General features: G+C 42.0%; 1 protein-coding gene across 1 annotated transcript in view; it reads left to right on the forward strand.

Annotated features, from left to right (window-relative positions):
• The first annotated feature begins 32 nt into the window (after positions 1-32).
• The window catches only part of NXPH2 (neurexophilin 2), a 143773-nt gene continuing 119681 nt past the window's right edge, over positions 33-24124 (forward strand). The window contains exon 1 of the mRNA XM_045298414.1: positions 33-143. Coding sequence (XP_045154349.1) covers positions 33-143 — 111 coding nt within the window. The remainder of the gene's footprint in view (positions 144-24124) is intronic.

Here is a 24124-nt window from a genome sequence, read left to right on the forward strand (position 1 = left end):
CGGCGTGCTCAGTCCTGCCCCCCGAAGTGGCGATGCGCGCGAGTCCGGCGACGGCGCGCAGCTCGGGAGACGCCGCCGCGCCAGCCGGCACCATGCGCCTGCGGCCGCTGCCCCTCGTCGTGGTCCCCGGCTTGCTGCAGCTGGTGAGTGGCCGCCCCGCGCCCGGCGCGTCTCGGCGGGAAAGCCGCGCGGACGCTCCACCGGGAAGGGGGGCATTGGGGATGGGAGTGGAGTCTGCCGGGGGAGAGTTGGGGAATGGAGTGGTCGAGGGCACTGGGAGGCCGGTGCAGCGCGGAGCCAAGATCGGGACTTCAGCACCGGGGAGAAGTGGGTGCAAAGTGCCCAGAAGAAGGGCTGGGAGAAGGCAGAGATTCGCGGCCGAGAGATGGAGGAGAGAATGGAGTCCATGGTGGAGAGGAAGACACGCACGGAGTTTGACGGGCCAGGGGTTTTGCTCTTTCACGGGGTGACTTGGGCCAGCTGCCCATGGACTTTTCGAACGCGAGCGCCTGGCTCCTGGTGGGCCGCAGGGCTAGGTCCTGGCACCTTGCCGGACGAAATGTCAGGCTAAGGACGCGCTTTGGGGCACTTTGGATTTCTCTTCGCGATCAGTCTGGCTTAGGGGACAAGGGTGGTGTTTCTGCCGGCCGGGTGCACAGGAGAGAACTTTCGCGCCCAACTCCACACGGCCCTCATCCCGCATCTCCTAGCGGGTTTGCCTGGCCTCCCGCCCCGTCTGGCCCGCTGGGGTGGGGCGCTGAGGAATCGGAAAGGTGTGGAGGTGACTTCGAGATAGATCCTCAGTGAGCCAGCCTCCAGCGATGTCCTAACGGGAAGCTTTCTCCAGGATCTCTCGGCCGAGAGCCACGCTCTCATGACATATACACATAGACTGGAGGTATACTTAGTTATATTTAAGGAGTGTCCTAATTAAGACCTCTGAAAAGGCAGCTTTTAAAGTAAAATTCTAAACGGACTGCTTTTGCTCGATGTCCCAACGTGATCGATGTCTCCTGAGCTCATGTTAAGAGGGCTTTCTTTTGCTTGCCGCCCTGTTTGCTTCTCATAAGACTCCATCCACTTAGCTGTTGGCTGTTAGAACCAGCGCACCTGGAAGGCGCCTGTCTTTCCTTTTTTAATACTTGTCTTAAGAGGGAAAATCAAGTAACTCATGGAAGCCTCTCTGTGATAGTATAATGATGTGGGGACGAAGACACTAAGTTTTTAGGGTGGAAAGGATTTTAAAAGGTCCTGGTAAAGGAGATCAGGCCACTGAAGGGTCCTCCCTTCTTGTTACAGTAGTAATTAGCTTCCCTTGCACAGTTTAAGAAATTATTCTGTTGGGGGGGGGGGCAGGAGAAATACAGTGATGATCCAAATGCTCTTGAACGAGCCAGCTCTTACTGGCTCCCTATCTGAGTGCAATACATGTTAAGGTACATTTGACATCTAAGACATTATGCATGCAAAACATGTCACATTAGTCCTACATTAGCCTCGCTTGCTTCTTCAAATTCTTAATCTGGATTCCAGGAAAAGGAGATCTAACAAACCTTTGTTTGGTGTAAGTGAAACTCGGGAAACAGGAGGAAGTCAGGTCCTTAAGTGGGGCTTTCACAGAATCTTTATGAATAGCTGAAGCCATCATTTTAAATTTGCATTCAGTGGTTAGAAAGGGTGCATTTGCTCCATGTTAGGTGCTTAGAGAGGAGCAGCTGTAGCAGGGCATGTGATGGGCAAAAGTTCCAGCTGCTACATTGGAGATGTTTGATTTCCTTTGTTGTTGTTGTTGTCCCTTTTGCACTCTCTTTGTCAATAGGGAATAAGAAATGCATCGTGAAGGGATTGTACACCCCTTAAGAACTAGGTTCTAATATTACAGCACGGATTGATTGATTCATTTTTTTAAGGAAGCCTATGTCAAATTCTAATCCATTTTTGGATTGTGCTTGGGTTGTAATGTTCTTTTTTTTTTTTCCTTCCTTGAAGCACTTTATTATGGTAAGTGAGGTGGGGAGCTGCAGCCCTGTGATAAGCGAACATCCCTTACATGGCTGTCCTTTTGGACAATAAAAGGCTGTTTACATTCTCCACCTTCTTAGAGCACATTTCCAGCTGAAAAACACAAGGGGGTTAGGATGTGAAAGGCAAGCAGAGTGGCTCAACTGGGTGGATCTAAATTGAAACATTCCCCAGTAGTCCCACCACACACTCACCACTCTACCCCCACCCCTCCCCACCAGTAGGTATCACAAAGAACAGATCATAATTTGCTCCTGTATACAACTCAGAGTTTCGTTTTACCGATTGCAGCTGAATTTGAACTTCTTGGTTGAATTCTAACGGCAAGAGGAGAGGAGTCAGTGCTCTCTAGGTCTGACAATTTGCCTGTCTGTTTTCTAGGCACCCTATGTATTCAGAAAATCTGCCCTGTGCTTGATATGAAGCAAAGGGAAAATAAATAATTTTTAAATGTTATTGACAAAGCAGGGTTGGGTTGCTGTTGGAATTGGATTTTACTTTTCCAGCTGCACTGTCAGCGTGGAGAATATACTTGGGGTGGGGGTGGGGGAAGCTAAGGAGTAAAATGGTTTTGTGGGTTCATTTGGGCATACTGGAAATGTGCTGATGTGAACATCGCCTGTTCTACTGGAAAGTAGTCACAGACCATTCGTTTAGCCCAAATAAGTCGGTGACCACATAACATTGTTACAAGAATGCGCATTATTTTACTTAATTTTGAGGCAGTTACATTTTTAAAAGAATATAATAGCTGAATCGATAAGCATTTCAGGCGATTGCCGTCCCTGCCCAATTTTCTTGGCCCAGGTCCAGGGTTTCTGGAAACAGGTTACTGCGTCTAGTTACAAGATTACTAGGCGTGTGCAAAATTCATCCATCCTGAATGTCATTATTATAAAAAAACTCTTATTCAGTAGCATGTTTTTAATAAAAATATTAATAGTACATTTTCCCTACTGTCTAATGAAGATAAAATTAGCATTTGAAATTAATATTACAACAACATGAACGTTGTTTCATGACAGGGATACAAGGTAAAGACTTCATCGGATGACAACCTCCACAGATTTGCATGGTAATTTGTAACTCATGTAACTATAGTTGTTGCCTTTAAGTGAAGCGCAGATTGTAGTTAAACTTGAATTTAAAAGAGAAGATTAGCTTGAATTTAAGGTAACATTTAGCCAGGATTTTTAACTAAATTAGTTATCCATTTCAACTTGTCTCATGAAAAATGAGCTTATGAAATAAAATATGAAGTAAAAGTAATGTAAGTTAGCAAATTTAAAAATCTTGTACAATCAGATACTTGCGAGGCAATGTATTAGAATTTGTCCTCACGATATAGAGCCATCTCACATGAATTTATTAAGAATATTTTATTTATCATAATAACTTAAGTATTTGTATATTGTGATTCATATTTAGACCCTACTTTGTATTTATTAAGTGACAACTCATGGCTTTCTGCCATTCAAAAGTCACAATTTTCCTACCACATTTTTTATCAATAAACATCAAAATGTACTTCTCAATATAGGATCAATACTTGTCTTTTGTCCAGATGAGAGGCGAAGAATAAACACATCATGATTATGATTTCAAGTTGTCCCGGCCCTGTCTGTTGTGTTGTAATTGCTTCATGATGACCATCATTATCCTAAACATTTTTAAAAAGGAGAAGGGATTAGAAAATTAAGTTCTCATTAAGTTCCCTGATCCACCCACCAGCTCCTAGTAAAAGATGTGTTCCCTTGACCTATTCTGGGATTAATTTTCTGGTCCAGTTTTAAAGGGCTTCAACATGGGAATCTGGTCATTCTTGGGAACTTATTTTATAGCTTAATAGATTTCCTAATGGCAAAAAAAAAAAAAGATCTCTTATCTCTTGTATTTTATTTATTTTTCTTAATCTCTTTTTATTGTTTTTGATTAGTGGTCAAAATGCTAAATAAGGCAGAAGGCTTTTTTGAAAAAGCTTTTAGAGTTTTTACATTGTCAGCTTAAACTGGATAGCTCTTGCAAGTGGAATAAAGTAAGGAATGTTGATTTCTCTAATGCATTGCCCACTTTTGAACTAATAAGGTGCTAATCAATACGTCTCGAATGATTTAGTCACTTTGTTTTAGCAATCAAATATGAATATAAATGTGTCACAGGTTTGTGATTTTGTAAAAGCTCCAGGACTACCTCTAGCTGTTTACATATTCTGGACTCTTTAACCTGAGCTTTTCTAGGTAAGATTGAAAAAAGAATTATAGCTGTACATACGAGTGCCTACAGTTACAGGCTGTGTCAGCGTTTCTGGAAAGATTAATTTCTGACTTAGCCATGAGCATTATTGCCCCTTAGAAGTTGGCACTTAATATCTTGATTTGGGATTCATTTATTTCAAAGCTCCTTTAAAAATTGGCCCAAATGATTCTGAGCAGTCACGCCTATATAGTAATGTGGATAATGACTTAACAAACTAATTTCTACATTATTGACCCGATGATGGAATTAACCGATAAAACCCTATAGTTTCACCATGCACGATGATTGTAATTTAAGTTGTAATATGTTTAACTTGTTTTCGATTATGATTTCCCACTTAACCTATTTATTGTACTGCCATAGATTTTATAATACAATTTCAATATGAGTATTTGTAATTACAACCAATTCAGGTATCCTAATCTACGATTTAGAGTCTGTATTAACTATCATGCTATTTTATTTTTCTTATGACCAATGCTGATGACAACTTCCTTCTTTATTTTAATTTTTTTAATATGCTACGCAATTTACAGAATTGATTTTAATATTATAGAAATATTCTAAGATACAGTTCCTTGGAAACCTGTCTTTTAGGTTATTTTCATTTATGATTAAATGTAGATCAAAACCCTTAAAAACACCTATTTGGTTCATTAATTTGCTGTGGGCGTATGCTCACTCACTGCCATCAAGTCTCTGTCGACTCCTAGCGACTCTATAGGATGTGGCAGAACTGCCCCTGTGGCTCCGAGACTGTAACTCTCTATAGTAGTAGAAAGTCCTATCTTTCTCCCAAGGAGAGGGCTGGTGGTTTCAAACTGCTGACCTTATAGTTAGCAGCCCAATGCATGCATAACCACTGTGGAACCAGGGCTCCAGAAACAGTGTAAAGTAAGGAGTTTTGTTTCTTAAAGAAATATATGTATGAGGGGGCTTCAAAATGTTTGTGGAAAGACTATCAAAAGATAGAGAATCTGGGGTCTTAAAGACTTGAAGCTAAACAAGCGGCCATCTAGCAGGGAAGCAACAAAGCCCACATGGAAAAGACACACACCACCCTGTGTGATCACGAGGTATTGACTAGATAAGGTATTAGGCCTCAGAAGATCTCAAAGAAACAAATATATTGATGCAAATTATGGGGGTAGGAGTGGAGGCCCCAAGCCCATCTGTAGATACTTGGACATTCCTTCATAAAAGAGTCAGAAGGAAAGAATGAGCCAGCCAGGGTGCAGGACAGCACCGACAGAACATTCCTCTACTTCTTTAATGCTTCCTCGTCCCCACTATCATGACCCCAGTTGTACCTTACAAATCCGGCTAGACTGGAGCACGCACACGGAATCCAGGACAGATAAATCCCTCAGGAACAGCAATGGGAGTAGAAATACCATGAGGGTAGGGGGAAGTGGGGGGAAGAAAGGGGAGAATCGGGGAACTGACTACAATGGCACACACTCTCCCCCAACCCCCCCAGGGAGATGAACAACAATCACGTGGATGAAGGGAAACAGCAGGTGGTGTAAGATATGAAAATAATAATTTATAATTTACCAGGGCCCCATGAAGGTGGAAGGGTTGGGGAGGGAAGGGACAAAGGTGCTGATACCAAGGGCTCAAGTAGAAAGAAAATGTTTTGAAAATGATGAAGGTAATATATGTACAAATGTGCTTGATACAATTGATGTATGGATTGTTATAAGAGCTGTAAGAGCCCCTAGTGAAATGATTTATTAAAAACAGTAAATTGAATTCAACTAATTGGGAGTGAGTTTGGGTTTAGATTGGCTGTTAAGCACTGCGTCTTTTTAAAAAAAATATAAACGTCAGATTAAAAACAAAAGTAACACATACTGAAAAAAAAAGAGATAATGCCTAATTTCCACTAACCGTTTGAAGCCTCCTACGTATGTGTCACAGGTTGGTGATGTTACAACCAGCTATAGAACATTCTCTAACTGTTTTTATATTCTGTGGATTCCTGTAACTGAAGTTTTGCTAGGTAAGATTTGAAAAGAGAATTACAGCCACACTTGATTTAATGTATATATTTCTAACTAGATCATTCAAGAGGTTTGAATAGTTATATTTTAAAGCACTATACTTGTTATTTTTTGCCTTTTTAAATTTAGGACTGTGTTGTAAGAGAAGTTGCAATTTTGCACACTTCAACTACCGAGATATTTATGCCGTCTTAGCTATGCATCTCCGTATTCGGCTTTCCCCCATCAAGCTTGTTGTTAGATGCCATCCAACCCAAAATAACCCTGTGGACAATAGAGTAAAACACAACCTAGGCTGATGTCATTCTTACAACTGTTGTTAAGTTCGCACCACTTTTGCTGTGAGTATGCCGATCCACCACCTTGAAGGTTTGCCTCTGTTCGTGTGACTTCCTGCTTTAGCAAGAAGGGTTCCCTTCTTCAGGAACTGGTCCTTCTTGATAACATGTTTAAACTACATGAGCCAAAGTCTTGCCACTCTCGATTTTAAGAAGCATTCTGACATCACTTCTTCCAAGATATATTTGTTTGTTCTTCTGACCGCCCTTGATCTATTCAGCGATCTTCATCAACAACCAAATTCAAAGGCTTGGATTCGTCCACAATCTTCCTTATGTTTATTCAGCTTGCACGTGTGTATGAAGCGATTGACCAGACTCTGGCTTGGATCAGGCACTGCTTCATCCTCAATGTGAGAGCTTGGCTAGTCAAGAGGTCTGTTGTAGTGGATTCTTTACTGGGAAGTGTTTGATTTCTTATCTACTGCTTCCATGGGCATGGATGGTGGAGCCAAGTAAAATGAAATCATTGGCAACCTCAATATTTTCTCTGTTTATCATACAGTGCATTTCGTTCTCCTCCTCAGACTCCAAAATAGATAAAGGCATATAGGGGCTTCCAATCCAAATGTTGGAAAGAACAATGGATTTGGTGTCAAATTAACTGGGTTCTATTTCTAAAGAAATTAATCATTGATTAATACTGATCTTAATAGGCTTTACAATGAGACTACATAGAGGACATAGCTATAAATGATATAGGCTTAGCCTCAGCATATGTGTGTTTGTGTGTACACAGGTATGTAAATATGTACAAACACATCTAACAGCTTCTGGCCCCTCCTTCGTCTGTAAAAGAAAGTCATTAAAGATACAGTAGATGAAAAATTATTTCCAATATTTTTGCTTCCATATATGTTTTAACATGTCTTTGAATTTTTCTTTATATTAACCATGTCTTTAGTCACTTTAATTTTTAGTAGGACTTACATGCAATTATAATTGTTTTCAACTATGAACTTTACTTGGGGTTTATGCTGTTAATCAAATACATATTTAGAAGTATAGTAAAATGGTACATCTATTTAGATGTATATTCAATACATTAAAATACTGATTAATGTTGTCCCTGTTGTGAAAAAGGACTGGTGTGTGAAATCAGGCAACGGGAGTTGATGACACTCAACTTGACACATGTAAGCAGCAACATGGATACAATGCAAATTAAAACCGCTCACTCAGGCCCCCATTCCATATTTTAAATTGTAAACTACTAAGATGTAGTCATTGCTTCGATTTAAATAAAAAGGAAATTGGCTGTCAGTTAAATTCTAATCATTAGGGTAAGTGGCATGACAGCTTAATGTTATACTTTAATCAGATAAATGATTCCCATTTTCCACCATAACCTAGTCTGTGAAATCAATATTTTAACTAACTTCAGTGTTTTCATACGTCCAGATGTACCAAGTCGTGAAAAGAAAAGAAAGAAAAGACTGGCTTGTGAGATCCTTCAAAGACGGAGAAAATAATTAAATGTCCTAAAATTAGAATTCAAACCGCCTGAAACAGGGATACTGGTAGTCTTGGTGTTTGGCCCATCTATACTTTAACCACAACAAGTCTCCTAAAAATGAGCCGCTTTGTGATGTGAGCTGTGGGACTTTTTTGAAAAAATAAAATGATTCTGAGTTAATATTTGTTACATAACCCTCCTTATGCATGAATATTGTTTCATATATACCGATAATTTAAACTCTTAGCAAGTTTACCGTGTTTAACATACGGGGATGTGTATCCACTCAAAGCAGACAATAACTGAAGAAATTGTCTCTTTACAGAGAGAAAGGTCACATGTGTAATTTATGTGACTGGTAAAATGCATTTGATTCCTGCCTTAGAATTCAATTCCTAATTATTCGGTAGACTCAACTAGTGCAGAGGAGCCCTGGTGCCATAGTGATTCCACATTGGGCTGTGAGCCGTATGGATGACAGTTCAAAACCACCAGCAGCTCTGCGGGGAAAAGACTGGGCTTTCTACTCCTGCAAACAGTCACCATCTCGGAAACCCACAGAGCGCTGCTACGAGTCAGCATTGACTCGATGGCATGAGTTGGGATTTGTTTGAACGAGTACAAGTGGATGATGACTATGAGCATGTACAATATCTTGTTTGCAGTCTATACAGTGAGAATATAGGGAGGCTAAAGAACCATTTGTAATTTTGTAACAGTGATAATAATTTATATTAATAAATACACTGCACATTTAAAGTCCAAACAGAAAATAATATAAGGAATTCGGCTACAGAAATGGAAAAAAAGAGAAGTGGAGTTTTCAAAGATTCTTTCCATACCTCTGACGTCCCCTGGTGTTCCTGTGTTCATGATATTCGAATATGTGCTTCCGTTTGGAAACGGGCTAGAGCCCAGTGTTAAGGCTCCGCACTTCTCTCTGCACAGTGTCGTCTTCATTTTACATGATGATTTATTAGGAACTCAAAATTTCCAAAACCAAATTTATCTTTCTTGAATGGGTCCTTCCAACATTCATGGATTCAAATCTTGAAATCTCCCTCCCTCATCTTTTTAATGCGTAGCATCTTTGTTTTAAAGCCAGTCTCCTATTGCCATAAGACCCAAAATGGTTTATAACATTGTGAAAATGGCACAGATCTGACCCTATCAAGAGGCCATATCTGACCTCCACTGGCTACAAGGGAGAGAGTCCATCTCCACACAAACTCAAAACCAGGAACCATAAAGCACAGTTCAGACATGCCTCCCCCTCCATCTTTCTTTACCCTATTCTGACATCTACCCCTGACCCTCTACTTCTCTGCTGAGTTTGATTGCAGTGGCCACACAGAAACTCACAGACAATAATCATGATGATGAGGGTTGATTAGGGAAGCGAACAGGCTCATGGAACATTAGGGATTCACTCTTGGTCCGCAGTAGCATCACCCCTTCAGCCGACAGCTACGCCTCTCTCTGGTCCTCAGCCTCTCATCGATGTGGTCCATTTGCCTCGGCCTCCATGGTCAAGAAGCCCACCCCCTGCTCTGCCTCACGGTCTCACAGTCTTGGGGCTGTGCCTCCGCTTTGTCTCCTGTTCTCCTCACCTCAGCCTCTGGTCTCAGTGTAGTGTGACCTTTGTTGCCTCTGTGGGTCTTCACCCTTTGGGGGGCTCAAATGATCCTTTCACAGTGGTCGCCCGATTCTTAACAGTAGCAAAATTACAGTTATGAAGTAGCAATGAAATAATTTTATGGTTGGGGGGGTGGGGCACCACAACATGAGGAACTGTATGCAAGGGTTATGGCATGAGGAAGGTTGAGAACCGCTGCTCTATTACTTCACACGGGGATTTCACAGGCTCACTAGAGGCTCTTGCTTGAAGGTCCTGGAATTCTTTCTCTTCCTGCTTCTGAGGTAAGTCATTCTTTTAGCAACTAAAGCCTATCCCTTTCCCTCTCTTAGTGCTTCCTACACCCTATGCACAGGGTCCCGCCCAACCTTCTGTTGGGAGTTACAGAGACCTGGATAGTAGAGGCGGTTTAAGAAATTTCACTCAGCACAAATTTTCACATATATGATCTTATGGTTCATCTCTCCACCTGCCTAGAAAGGTAAGATATTGTGTCCATTTTACAAATGAAGAAGCAATAGCAACAAAAGTCTCAAAGACATGGTCTATGTATGTGTTAGGCCGGATTGACTATAAAAACAAATCCAGTCATACTTATATGTGTGTAAAGAGAGAACTTTATATTAAGAAGTAATTATACATCACGCAAACACCCCAGTCCAGTCCAGATCAAGTTCATAACTCCGGCACTAGTCCATAAGTCCCTCTTCAGACTCACGCAGCCACATACAATGATGCAGAATGCAGGAAGATCGCAGGCTGGTGGATGCAGAATTATGTGGACCCCATGGCAGTGGCTGCATCACAGGGCTCTGGCAGATTTCAATTGGGTTCATTATCAGGAAGGTGAAGCAGAGAGAGCAGGGAATTACAGCATAGGGGTAGAGTCTGCCTGTCAATCAGGTCACAGCCTGATGGTGTCTCCCTATGGGCATGGCATTCTCATAAGGATCATCAAGGGAACCTTCCCCATCTACTTAGATAGGACCTCTGATGATGTGCTAACTACAAGGTCAGCAGTTTGAACCCAGCAGCTGCTCCTTGGGGAAAAAATGAGACTTTTTACTCCCATAAAGAGTTACAGTCTCAGAAACCCACAGGGGCTATCCTATCCTGTCCTAGAGGGTCGCTATGAGTTGGAACTATCTTGATGGCAGTGAGTTTGTTTTTATGATCTAGTTCGAGGCTCATATTTGTGCAGAATCTGATAGCCTTCAAATATAATTTTATTTTACATTATCATACTCTTGCCCTTTCTTTTTACTGAAACATCTTATTACAAAAAGTATGTTATGAAGTAATATAATACTTGAAGTAAAAAAAATGATTTGTGTTGCTTGTTGAAATATTAGCTGGGAAAATTACTTAATTCAATGGGCCAATAAGCCTATTATAAATGATACTTTCTTAAAAAATTATATATTTTTGAAAAAGCAATGTGTTGTGGGGGACATTGTCAGCTCTTCACCCAGATCCTTCTAGTCAGTTTCATGTCCCATTCCCACGCCATCACCACCACCCAGCATGCCCTTTCTGGCTTCTGATTTGACACTTGTCACCTGTGGCTCTCCTTCCCTGAACATGTACTTGGAGATGGTCCCGCAGCAGCAAGGGGAAGCCGCCCTCCCCAGGGCTGTGCTGGAGACCATGCACTGGCTTGGTTCAGACACCTGGCCTCACTATCAACCCCTTGCACTCAAATACTTCTCTTCGCGTCAGCTCCTTGAGAACCTACCAAAGAACTCTGTTTACTTCTTTTGAAATATCCGAGCAATTTGAAAGGAGTCGCCCTCACTCTTGTCTTCTTACTGCTGTCTTTCTGAGAGAAACACTGTTAATAAAACCCTGCCACCAGTGAGTCTGTTCTGAATCACAGTGACCTCAGAGGACAGGGGGAATCATGCTGTAGGGTTTCCGAGACTGAAACCTTTGTGGGAGCGAACAGCCTCACCTTTCTTCTGCGCACTATCAATGCATACCTTTCCAGAGATTGTACTTCTGTGTGCTTTTATCAGAAGGATATCGTACATGACATATCCTTTTTAAATGCAAAAAAATGTAGGCATTGTGGCCTTTTCTATAGGACAGTAGAGCTACTTATAATTTCTTCAGGATTAATAGTGTTTCATGGTATTGATTGCCCTGATATATTTGGCCAATCTCTCATTCATTAATACTTTGCTTGTTTTCCATTTTTTGCATAGATTAGTAAGGACATCTAGAAATTGAATACCTACATTGAAAATGCTGGTTCAAGGGGAATGTATAAATTGAATTTTGCTAAATATTATAAAATTTCTCCTGAATAATTATGCTAGAAGACAGGGTCACTCATAGTGTGTGTGCATGCCTGTCTTCTGACTGGATAAGGTTAAGATATTTTATTTAACTTAAAAAAAATTTAAGTCTATTACTCCAAAAATTTCATTTGTTATTAAATGTTTTATATATTACTTATTAAACAGTGAAGTGTGTTTTTAATATTTAATAATGATTATTATTTCATACTTTGTGAATATAAAATTTTAAAAAGCAATTACTCAATTTTCAATTGTTTTTTTACACAGCCTGTTAGCTTCTTATTGTTTAAAAATATTGTTCTTGCATAATTATTTTGTCTTTTATTATTTGTGGTTAGTTTACACATTACGAGGTTGCTGCAGATCTATTTTATGCATGATATTTTGGAAGTTATTTTTTTGCGGGAAGGTCATTTTTGAAGGAGCCTTGATGGTATGATGGGTTCACCCTTGGCAGCATGTTTAGTGGTTCAAACTCACCACCTTCTCTGAGGGAGAAAGATGAGGCTTCTGGCTCTCAGAAAGATTTACAGTCTCAGAAACCTAAGGAGCCTTGGAGATCGACTCAATGACCATGGGTTTGCGTTTTTATAGCTCTAGTCGTGCTGTAGGAGCCATCGGAGAGTGGTGGTTACATGTCGGGCTGCTAGCCATATGGTTAGCTGGACGAGGCTTTCCACTCCCAAAGAATTTGCATTTTGAAAACCCACTGGGGCAGTGCTACTCTGCCCTACAGTGTCGCTGTGCGATGGAAACATCACGAGTGCAGTGAGTGTGGTCTTTTGGAGCGGTGCTATGGGATCCACGTGGGGCTGCTGACTGCAAGGCTGGCAGTTCCAATCCGCCAGCTGTTCTGCAGGAGGACGATGAGGCTGCCTGCTCCCGGAAAGACTTGCATCTCACAAACCCTGTGTATTAGTCTAGGTACTTTGGAGAAACAAATCCACAGCAACTCACGTATAAGAGAGAGTTTTATGCAAAGAAAATGTGCATCACGAAAACATCCCAACCCAATGCTGCCCAAGCCCACAAGTCCAACATTAACCCATACCCAACACCAGTCCACAAAGTCCTTCACCTCACAAAACAGAGGCAATAATGCCGACTGCAGGAGGAAAGCTGAGTCAGTGAACGTGTAAGCATCTCAGCACTGGCAGGGGTCTCCACACGGCTGCTCCAGCACCCAGGGCTGCATCGGGATAGATCCATGTGGCTTCTCCTGGGGGATGTCTTGTAGGAAATCCATCTTGCTAGCTGAAGCAGGGAACTGCTAAGGCAGCTGCACCCGATGCAACCATCACAAAACAAGAGACCCGAGAACTCGAAAGGCGAGGCTTCACCACCCATTTATCCCTCCGCCTTTCAACCAGCACCACATGTGATTATCGGCCAGGCTGGCACAATTAACTAACTCACCCTGTGATGGGTGTCTGTGTGTCATAATTGACTTGGTGGCAGTAGGTATTTGTTTTTGTACTTTTATGTTTGTATCTATTCTGCTTCTGAGCTTATTCTAACATTTATACAGGTGACTATCCTGAATTATGTATGGACAATCACATAGCATCTGTAAATTACCTCATGGTTGGCCCTACTGAATAATTTTGCTTCTTAACTTACAATTTATTCTCCTTGTTTATTGCTGGAACTTTCATAATATTGCTGAATAACACTGAAAGTGGACATTCTCTTCATGTTTCCAACTTTCATAAAAGTTTACTAAATGTTTGCCTTTAATTTCTTGACAAGTTGTGTATTAGTTTGTGAATATCTTTAGATCCCATATTAAAATCAATTTTATCAAGAAAAACATTTGATGGTAGATATTTTAGTATCTGAAAATGATCACCTAGTTTAAGAATGTTAACTTGTTGAGGTTTCTTATTTGTGACCAGGTTCCACATGGAAGCTGCGACTGTAAGGTGAAAGTCGTCTGTGTGTTAGTACAGTAACAGGCGTAGAGCACCCCTGGGGCGTAGTGGTTACAGGTTAGACTGCGATTTGCGTGGTCAAGAATTCAAAACCACCGGCAGCAGCGCCAGAGAAAGACGGTTTTCAACTTCCGTAAACAGGTACAGACCCTGAAACCCACGAGGGCTTGCTGTGAGTCAGCGTTGAGTCGCTGGCAGCAAGTTTTTTGTTTTCTTAGCAATCAGTGTGTGCTAAATTATTAGTTTTACCTAGGAATGGTCACTTTGTTTTCATAAGTGAAATATAGCAACACTGGACAGCCAGGCGTTTTTATCAGAATTATGCTAACACCATAACACAAGTTTGGAAGATTCCTACCTCCCTACTCCCCACCCCAGCCCGCAGGTGGGAGAGGATATGATAGTTGAGAAGTATTTTCTCCCTTGAAAGTATGATACAGGCTACCATGTGTACCAGCGTGAGCCTTTTTGTTCTGGGAGAGGAGCTCCTTTAGAAACGTTCCATCGGCTTCATGCTTATGTGTATGTGGTAGGCTGTTCTTTAGCACTTACTGAATCCCTTTTCTATGGATTTCAAAAGGAAACCATGCCTTCTCTGTGTGTCTTCAATTTTATTCAACAATGAATTATATATTATCTTAATTTTATAAAATCTACTGCTTCCTTGTGACTTCACACTCTACTCCGTCCCCCCCAGGTTGTCTTCATGGTTTTGGAACAGTAGCTAGGGCAGTGGTTCTCAACCTTCCCCGTGCCGCAACCCTTTCATACAGCTCCTCATGTTGTGATGACCCTCTCCAACCATAACGTTATTTTCATTGCTACTTCATCACTGTAGTTTTGCTACTGTGATGAATCGGGTGACCCCTGTGAATGGGTTGTTCGACCCCCAAAGGGGCCGTGACCCACAGGTTGAGAACGGCTGAGCTAGGGGCTTGTCTTCATTCCATCTGCCACTATAAAGAGAAGTCTTTTGTGACACATTTTTAAAGTAATACAAGACATTCTGAGTTGGATGATAACTTGGATGAAGAGGTCAGCATCCGGAAGTCCACCGCCTTTCTGCTCAGTGGGGGACATGGGAGTCTCCTCCCAGTTGCCCTCATGCCTGCTTGCTCCCCAAAATCTGGCTGTTCCAGTCTGGAAGGTCTGTGCTCTGTGGGGAGAAACACCAGCTTCCTGCTCACCTGGAGTCCTCGGTGGTGCAAGTGTCTCACATGCTTGGCTGCTAGTCACAGGTTGGTGGTTTAAGTCTACGCAGAGGCGCCTTGGCAGAAAGGCCTGGCTGGCTTCTTCTGTCAACTGGTCACTGAAACCCCTGTGGAGCACAGTCCTTCCCTGACCCTCATTGCTTTGCCAGGAGTCCGAATGGACCTGACCGCAATGGGTTACTCACTGCTCATTTGTTCTCCTTTTGCCTTTGTGTGATTACTGCCTGCTGAGCACCCTTTCCATTATCCCATTCCATCTTCTTATCTTCCACATCTCCTGACTTTCTGTCAACCTGTCCTCCTCCTCGCACCACCCTGCAGTCATTTTAGTTTCTTTTCCTAAGTCATTTCTCCGGGTTTGGGGAGGGAATCACGCTAAGTGAACGTAGTTGCTAGACTGTTCTCATTGCGTCTGGAAACCTTGTCGTTATTTTTGGTGCATCTTTTTTCATCCCCCGTAACATCCATTCAGTTACCAAATGCTATGAAAGTTCCTTTCAAATCCTATGGTAAACTGCCTCCTGTTTCCGTCCCCTGCCATGTCTTCCCTGCAGCAGCCTCTGTGCTGGTCTAACTTGTTCAAACTCAGCCCTCTAGATTTACAGTATCATCTTCCCTGCAGCCTCCATTCAACTTCTCTGCCATTCTGTGATAAAGAAGGAAATTGTGATTCCCTTTTCTCTAGCACATTGAGTGTAATTCTTATCCTGCTTCCTCAAACCCCAAACTTAAATCTCTCATCCAAGATTTGTCACAGTCTTTGCACTGCGATCAGTTCTCTGTCCTTAATGCTCTAGGAATCCTTCAGAGAAGATGCTGATGCTAGACTAGCTTGGATTTCAGTGCTTTCTCTAACCATCATGGGCAATAAATCTCCTGACTCAATTTCCTTACTCATAAAATTAGGATAATTTATTTCATAGAGTTGGCGAGATTTACATAAAGAATGGTAAACGTTTGGCACACAGTATTAGCTTAACAAAAGCCTCCTTCAGCTTAGGTCCCTGTTGTGCAAACAATAGAACCTGATTTGCATAATTAAAGTAGGGAAGGAATTCATTAAGGCAGGGTAGCTCACAGGAAAGGATGGTGAACCAGACTTAATCTAGAACAGAAACCAGGGTCTAGGTGTCATAAAATTATGAATTGACCAAGATGATGAATCAATGTCAACTTAATTTTCTTTGACTATTATAGATCTTATTGACTTCTAGCCAGAAGTTTGCAAGTCTCATTTCACAATTGTGTCAGATATGTGTGTGTGTGTGTGTGTGTGTGTGTGTGTGTGTTGTTAGTTGCTGTCAAGTTGATTGTGACCCCTGGTGACAACATGAATGCAGAGTAGGACTGCTGGAAAAGATCTTCAGAATGCAACCTTTTGACAGGAGGTTCCCAGTCCTGCCTTTTGAGGTGTCTCTGCGTGGGATTGAACTGCCAACCTTTCTCGTGGTAGTGGAGCACTTAACTGTTTGCAGCAGCCAAGGAGTTACACACACACATTTATATATTTACACGAGAGGACTTCACAACATTCAAAAAAAATTCCATCTTCTTTTAACTCCCTTTTCCCACTTTTGGAAGCCCCATTGTACACATATTCGGATATGTATAGTATAGTGTTTTTCATTTTAATTATGAATGCTAATCTTGAAGCCACAGATCCATTATATATCTGCTGCATATAGATAGTAGCGGTGGATATATAGATAAGAACATAGAAATCGTTGCAGTAACAGGACGTTTGCCTAAAATACCAATAATGATAACCTTTGTCAAGGCTCAAGAAGGAGCATAATACGGGCTGACATTTTTAGCCCAGTGTAAGTCAAGACCCCTTTAGGAGCTCCTTTACTTTAATAAAAGAAGGTGTCATTGACTACTAGTAACATTCTTCACATCATTGATCAATTGGCATTGAGGAACCAGCGTTTTCATTAATTTTCTGGCAGTATAATTAATGCATCATAGCTGAGCTTCTGCGTACAAAGGTTACGTGAGGTCGAGTTCTCTAGACAAGCAGAACCAGTGACCTTTGCATGTATTTGTGTATTGAAAGAGACGTGTGTCCAGAAATGGCTTACACGGTTGTAGAAACAGATAGGTTCAAGTCAGGCAGCTCCTGAGCCATGGAAGCTGACAAACAGAAAGCAGGGTGATGAAGCAGAAGAGGTGGGAGCACAGACCGGTGGATGAAGAGGTAGATGAATCTGAAGTTGGCCGAATGAATCCACCCTCTGTAGTCCACTCTCAGCTCCTGGAACCAGCAGACTACACAACAGTAGATGGAGGAGATTAGATGCAAGATCCAGCTCCAGCGGTAGGCAAAGGGCCAAAAAGGATTCCATTCTGCTCAGTCACTCTCTTACACAAAAGGCCGCACCCCCAAGGAGGTGTCATCAAGCTGTGACCCAGTTGATAGGTTGACTGTATCCCTACAATGGAGTCTCTAGTTAGCATAATCCCTGAACATCACAAGGCAACATCAAAAAATTCATGGAAACAGGGAACTAAAAGATAATGGAGTTTTGCCACAAGCTGTTTGAAGCCCCAAGTCTGTCTATTTATAGACAGACTTTTTGAAGCATCAAGTCTGCCTTTCTCCTCACTGAAATGTTGGGAACCTTGTTTGATGGGTTGGGATATTAATGGCAATAAGCAAGAACAGACTATGCACACCATGTCCACAGGGTGGTTGCAGCTCTGGTGGGAGGCACTGCGGTGATTAAGCGGCTCTCTGTGTTCGTCTTCAACTGCTGTCCAGGCTCGGAGTAAATGGAAGCTGCAGCCCAGCAGGCCTCTCTCACCCTGACACTTCTCATAGTCCTCAAGGTAAAACCACTCCTTACTCGGAAGCCTGACCATGCCGATGTGAAGTTGGTTTCAGCCAGAAGTTGCAATGACCTTCCATAGGCTTTAGAGTAGACCAAGGGAGATACTGATGAAGAAGTTGTTCAGTATGGATTGAGAGTGTTCATTTGAAAAGAGTGTCAAGGAACAGACATGGACTATGGAGAAGGCAAATCACTCGGTGAGTGAATGTTCAGCAACCCACATGTCAAAAGAGCCGGTGGCTGTGAGATGACTTTAATAACAGAAACCTCAGCGCTGTTCCTCCTAGTGTGAGCTCCAGAGTTGCTCACAGAAACTGTGGGCCTACTAAGGCAAGCATGTGCCTGTCACATTCTGAGATAAATCATGTTAAGGTTGACTTGGGAGGAAAACACAAGTAATGATTTGAAAGAAAGAAAGAAAGGACGTCATCAGCAGACCAAAAATGTATAGGAATTGCAGAAAAACAGAAAGCACATGCGGATGGAGAAGCAGAGGAGGAGAAGTCACAGCCAAGGATACAAGGGGGCTAATGTTCTGGCCAGTAGACGTCTCAAAATTAGGTGCAACTGCGAGGGAGTAAATACGTGGAGACAGGAAAGTCAAAGGGCCAGCCACTGGGGCATTCATTAAGGGTAATATTCAGGAAATTTGCCACCATACCCCAGCCATAGCTGGATTTTCCACCTTCAGATCTGTATTAAGTGTCACGGTGTAACAAATTATCCCCAAACACAGTGGCTTCAAATAAGAGTAAGCCTTTTTCATCTCACAGTTTTGGTGGGTCAGGAGTTGAGGAGAAGTTTAGCTGAGGAATTACAGCATGATGGCTCTCATGAAGGTGCAGTCAAGATGTGGGGCAGGGTTGATGACATCCGATGAGTCTGGTGGTTCGGGAAGATTTACTGACTGTTGACCGAGCCTTATGTTCTGAAACAAATGGGTCTTTCCACAGAGCTTGAGGGAATGTCATCCTGAGATGGCACTGTCTCCCCCAAGCCAGTGATCCAAGAGACTAAAAGCAGGAGTCATGGAGCCCTGAAGGTCATACAAGATCCACCATACTCTCTTGGTCACACAAATCAGCGCTTGTTCTCTGAGGGAGGAGGATGCCTACAGGTGTGGATGCCAGGAGACCTGGACCACTGGTGAACTGTTGGACTCACTATCACAAAAGCTAATACCCAAGCTTTCTCAGAAAAAGGAGGGAAATGAGACTGAATGGAGAGGGCTTCTTAGTAAAAGGAGCAGAACAGATCCAGAGTTGACTTCAGACTTCCACCATCAAAAAGAAAAAAGAGGTCTGTCTGGTGGGGAGGAGCACTGATAAGGCCACTCAGTCCAGTGAGCATTCAAGGAGCCCTGATGACACTGTCAGGTTATCGTTGGACTGCTAGCCACGAGATCGACTGTTCAAGCCTGCCAAGTACTCCATGAGAAAACGTTGAGACTCTCTGTATCTTAAAGATCTATAACCACGGAAATCTTTACAGGGTCATTATGTCTGAATGGACGCAATGTCGGTGGGTCTTCATTTGCTTTTTCAATTGTGCCTAGTCCAAGTCTGATTGTTTTCTCTGTGACCACTAACCTATGGGCACTATCTACTAAGAAAGGTCATTCTTCCTTTTGTACCTCTCTCACCTTCAATTTTATATTAGTTAATATTATCTTCAGTTTTCCTGTGTTTTTGTAGTTACATTCTATTCTGAATCTGTATGTAAGTTGTTCATGCTAGTGTAGACATGCATCTCAAGTGCTCTAAGCCAATAAGCAGCATTTCAAAGACAGAGAATATCAAAATGGAATTCTGTTGATCCACAGTGTGACTAGACCACACAGAAGGGAGCAGAATTCCACTTCTCCAGGTCAGAAGCTAATACATTCTCTCCAGGTCCCTTTACTTCGTTCCAAGCGTCCCCATGCCTTGGGCGGCTGCATCTCACATTATTGTCTTGCTTTGTAGAAGTACCTCTCCACAGCTTTTCCCACATTAGTCAATAGTGACTTGGCTGAAATCTTGTATGCTCAAATGTCCTTGTGCCTTCTCTGGTTTTCTCCTCCCCAGCCATCTTTCTCCTTCAAATTTGGCTGGTAATTTGTCCATTTAGAAGACTAATCATAAGTTCAATATCCCTTCCCTTTCAGAACACTGAAGGCATTAATTATTCCATTGTCTGTCACACCTGTGTAAGTAATGAGATATGTGTGTATTGTCACTAAGCTATCATTTTTTTCTTAGAGTTTCTATCTTTCTTTTGAGTTCAGAAATTTCACCGGGCTTTTTGTTTTGTTAAGTCAGGCTATTCAACATTTGATGGGTCCTTTCAATCTGAAGACTTGTGTCTTTCTGCAGCTCAAGAAATAATGATTTTTCTACAATCCCTTTGAATATGTTTGTCTTATTGCTTCTGGACCGATAGGTCGTGGATTTTCAGCAAATACTTTCTATGTCTAGCTAGTCTCTCATAAATCCCATTTTGAACCTTTTGGTCTTAATCATGAGAGATTCATCTGTTTTGCAGTGCAGGTAATCAGCAAGGTCTTTATCCTTGTTCAATTCAGTCTTCCCTTGACCTTTTATTTTGGCTGTTGTATGCAACAATTTTCAGAAATCCTTTTCGTGTTCCCCCTTTGCTTTTTTGCCATAACTGCCTCCTCTTATTTTCAGCCTGCAATATCTTCTCAATCCTTTGAGAATATTGTCAAACTTTAAAATTATAATCTAAAAAATAAATTATAATCTGTCCCTCTATCGTTTATTTTCCCAGATAAGTTGTGTCCGTTTCCGCATATTGGTAATGACTTGCCTTAAATGTCTGGCACACTGTCCTTATCTCTGTATTTTTAAGTAAAAGATCATGGTGATCAATATAGAATGCTGGCCTGGGTTTACTCCGATGATGGTCTCTCTACTTCTGCACTGTTGACTTCTTTAACATAATCTTTCGTTGTGGGGCTTGTCCTGTGTAGCCTCCCACCCACTAGAGGCCAGTAGCACACTTTCTCGATTGTTTCCATCAAACTTCTCTCAAGACCTTGTTAGCTGTTCTTTGGGAGACCACTCTTGCCTGCTTCTTGCCTCCCTCCCGGAGCTGAGACCCACTGTTGTAGGGAAGGTGCATTAGGGTGGCACAAACGGTCAAGCTCTTGCCTACTAAGCAGAGATTGGTGGTTTGACCGCTCTGAGAGCCTTCCGAAAGAAAGGTGATGGTCACGGCTCTGAGGACCCTATCTTTGGAGCCCAGTTCCAAACTGCACCTGGGGTCTCGTGAGTTGAAATGGACTCAAAGGTATGGGTGTTGGTTGGCTGTAGATGATTCCTCCTCACTGTTTAGAAGATTTGAGCACTGATAGTCTATGAACAGTGGAGGACGGTTCAGCATTTTGTGTAGATTTGGTTTCTTTCTTTGCACTTTTGCTTTACCAGCCCTAACACGTGTCATTGAGATTAAGTTCAGTTCAACCAAGACATTTTGAGGGGCGTCTCTGTCATCCACTGTATCAAGCCAATAGATTTGTATCTTATGAATTTTCCTACTCAAGGGAAATGAATGAGGCATGAGTGCCCCTCCCCCAGATCTTCCTCAGCTGGACAAGATTTCCCTCCCTAGCAGAAATCTGCACATGCGACTTGCCTCAGGATAGATCTTACCAGTTGTTAGGATTGGCTCGGAATGTATGTTAAGCATCCTTATATCTATATTTAAAACTGCAGCGATGAGAAAAAAAATGACTTCATGCAGGGCACTAAATAAAACGGAAAATTAGTTGGGTCATAAACTAAATTACGTTTTGCATGCTTGTTATCATTACGATATAGCTGGAATGGAAAAATTGGGGAACAGAAATGGTAATGGTCAAACAGCATCATGAGCAAAAGAAAACTGTGCGCCCGAAGAGTGTTGAAATAGCAAATCTTTTGTTACGTAATATGAATGTACTGATCATAAGAGAAGAGTTGTGTTTTATAATTCAGAGCTTCTCACAAGCTCAGGTTACATTATGAATCTCAAAATTGAAGAGAAACTGTTGACGCAAAACTCAATTCTGGGTTCTCGAGAGTACACAAACAAATAAAAAAATTTAAACCTGTTGAGTTAAATTCTTAGGCACTAACCTTTTCTCTCTTATTGAAGAACTGGGGACTTTATAGTTTACTGAAATGCAAGCTATGCGTTATTCTAGTTTTATAAATAGTTTAAATCACTTTTTGATTCTAAAGTGCATTTTTAATTAAGTTTCTCCTTTAATAAGAATTCTCAGTTAAAAAAAAAAAAAGTGTGTATGAACTTGTTTTATGAGTTGCATCTTATTCCCTAGAGAGGAATGTAATGATCACAAACTAAACAGAGTCCCTGTGGTGTTAACATTTAAAAAATAATGCATTTTCATGAAATCATGTTGTTGTTGGATGCTGTCAAGTCAGTTCAGGAACATAGCAACCCCATGTACAGCAGACCAACATGCAGCCCGATCTCATACGAGCCTCTCAGTAATTGCTCTCTCACGTCCCACTGTTGCAGCCGCTGTGGCAAGGACATGAAACTATGACTCTGCATAAAGAATGACCTGACTTGTTGGTAGAGTCTAAGAACTAAGTCGTCTCTAGTGGGCCATCAGTTCGTTCACTAGTGGCTCTGTGGGGTAAGTGTTGGATGATAACTGCAAGGTTAGAAGTTCAGAACTCACCAGCTACTTCAAGGGAAAGATATGAGGCTAGCTGCTGCTGTAAAGATTCATGTACTTAGAAACCCTCTATAGGGTCATGATGAGTCAGAAGCAACATAATGGCAGTTGGTTGGGTGTCTGTTTATATGGAAACACACACATTTAGAGAGAGGGATTCAGCATCATGAACATAAGGCTTCAGTAGTCTTCAAGGTGAACTGGGCACCGATAGTCCTACTGCTTTCTTAATGCACGCACATGCACACTAACAGGAGTAATACTCTCTTGAACCTTTTCCACTACAAAAAAAAAAGGGGCTGTGTCTTTTCATTGTCAAAAGGAAGTCTTGTCCTCTTAGATTGAAAGTTACAGACCTAAACTATGTGACTTCCTATCTGAACACATGCCTGAACAGGACATCATTTGATCTTGTATCCTTGCTGTTGTTAGTTGCCTTTGTCCCTGTTTCAACTGGTAGTGATCCATGTACAGCAGACTAATCCTTGCCTGTCCTACCATCTGCATAACCATTGCTCCGCTGGAGTTTTTGCTGCTATTGTGCCAGCCCTTCTCACTGAAGGTCTTTCGCTTTTCCTCCATCCTCTCCACCACGTGTGATGCCCTTCTGCACAGCCCGGTCGCTCTGGATAGCGTATCCAAAGTACGTGAGATGAAGTCTTACGATCTGGCCTCTAAGGAACTGTCTGGCTGTCCTGCCTGCAAGACAGATGCGCTCGTTCTTGTGGTAGTCTGTGGGATGTTCCCTATTCCTCACCAGCCTCACAATTTCAAGGCACCAGTTCCTTGGTCTGTTTTATGCACTGCCCAGCTTTCCCAGGTAGGAGGGGTCTTCGCAGGGTTCATGGAAACCTTTCATTATCTTTCACTTCTATTAGTCCGTGAACGTTTTGAAGCCTGTCGGGTATACAGTGTTTGAAGATACCATGCCTTCGATCAGGTCAGGTACAACAGAGCCCTCAAAGCTCCATCGTTGCTTTCTCATATGTTAAGCAGACCTCTTGAAGCAAATTTTTCCACCACAAGGGGTATGTCATTTGATTTCTTAACTCTGCTTCCATTGAGTGTGGATCCAAGTAACAAGAAATCTTTAATAACTTCAGTAATCCATCCTGTGTGTATCATGATGCTGTTTACTGGTTCCATTGTGAGGGTTTGTGTTTTCTCTACGCTGGGTGTAGAACATACTGAACCCCATCAGTCTGTTTTCAAGTCCTCTTCACTTTCAAAAGGCAAGATGGAAACACATGTGCAAATGTGCCGGACACAATGGATGGATTGTGAGAAGCATTGAACGAGCCCCCAATAAAATGATTAAAAAAAGAAACAGCAAGATGGAGTCACCTGGTTGTTAATCAGTCTTCCTTTAATCCTGGTGTTTTATTCCTCTCCATATAGCCAGCTTCTCAGATGATTTGCTCGGCATACATTGACTAAGTATGGTGAAAGG

The sequence above is a fragment of the Echinops telfairi genome, unplaced genomic scaffold, assembly GCF_000313985.2.
Source record: "Echinops telfairi isolate 266 unplaced genomic scaffold, ASM31398v2 ScPeMD7_4;HRSCAF=17, whole genome shotgun sequence".
NCBI classification, from domain to species: Eukaryota; Metazoa; Chordata; class Mammalia; order Afrosoricida; family Tenrecidae; genus Echinops; species Echinops telfairi.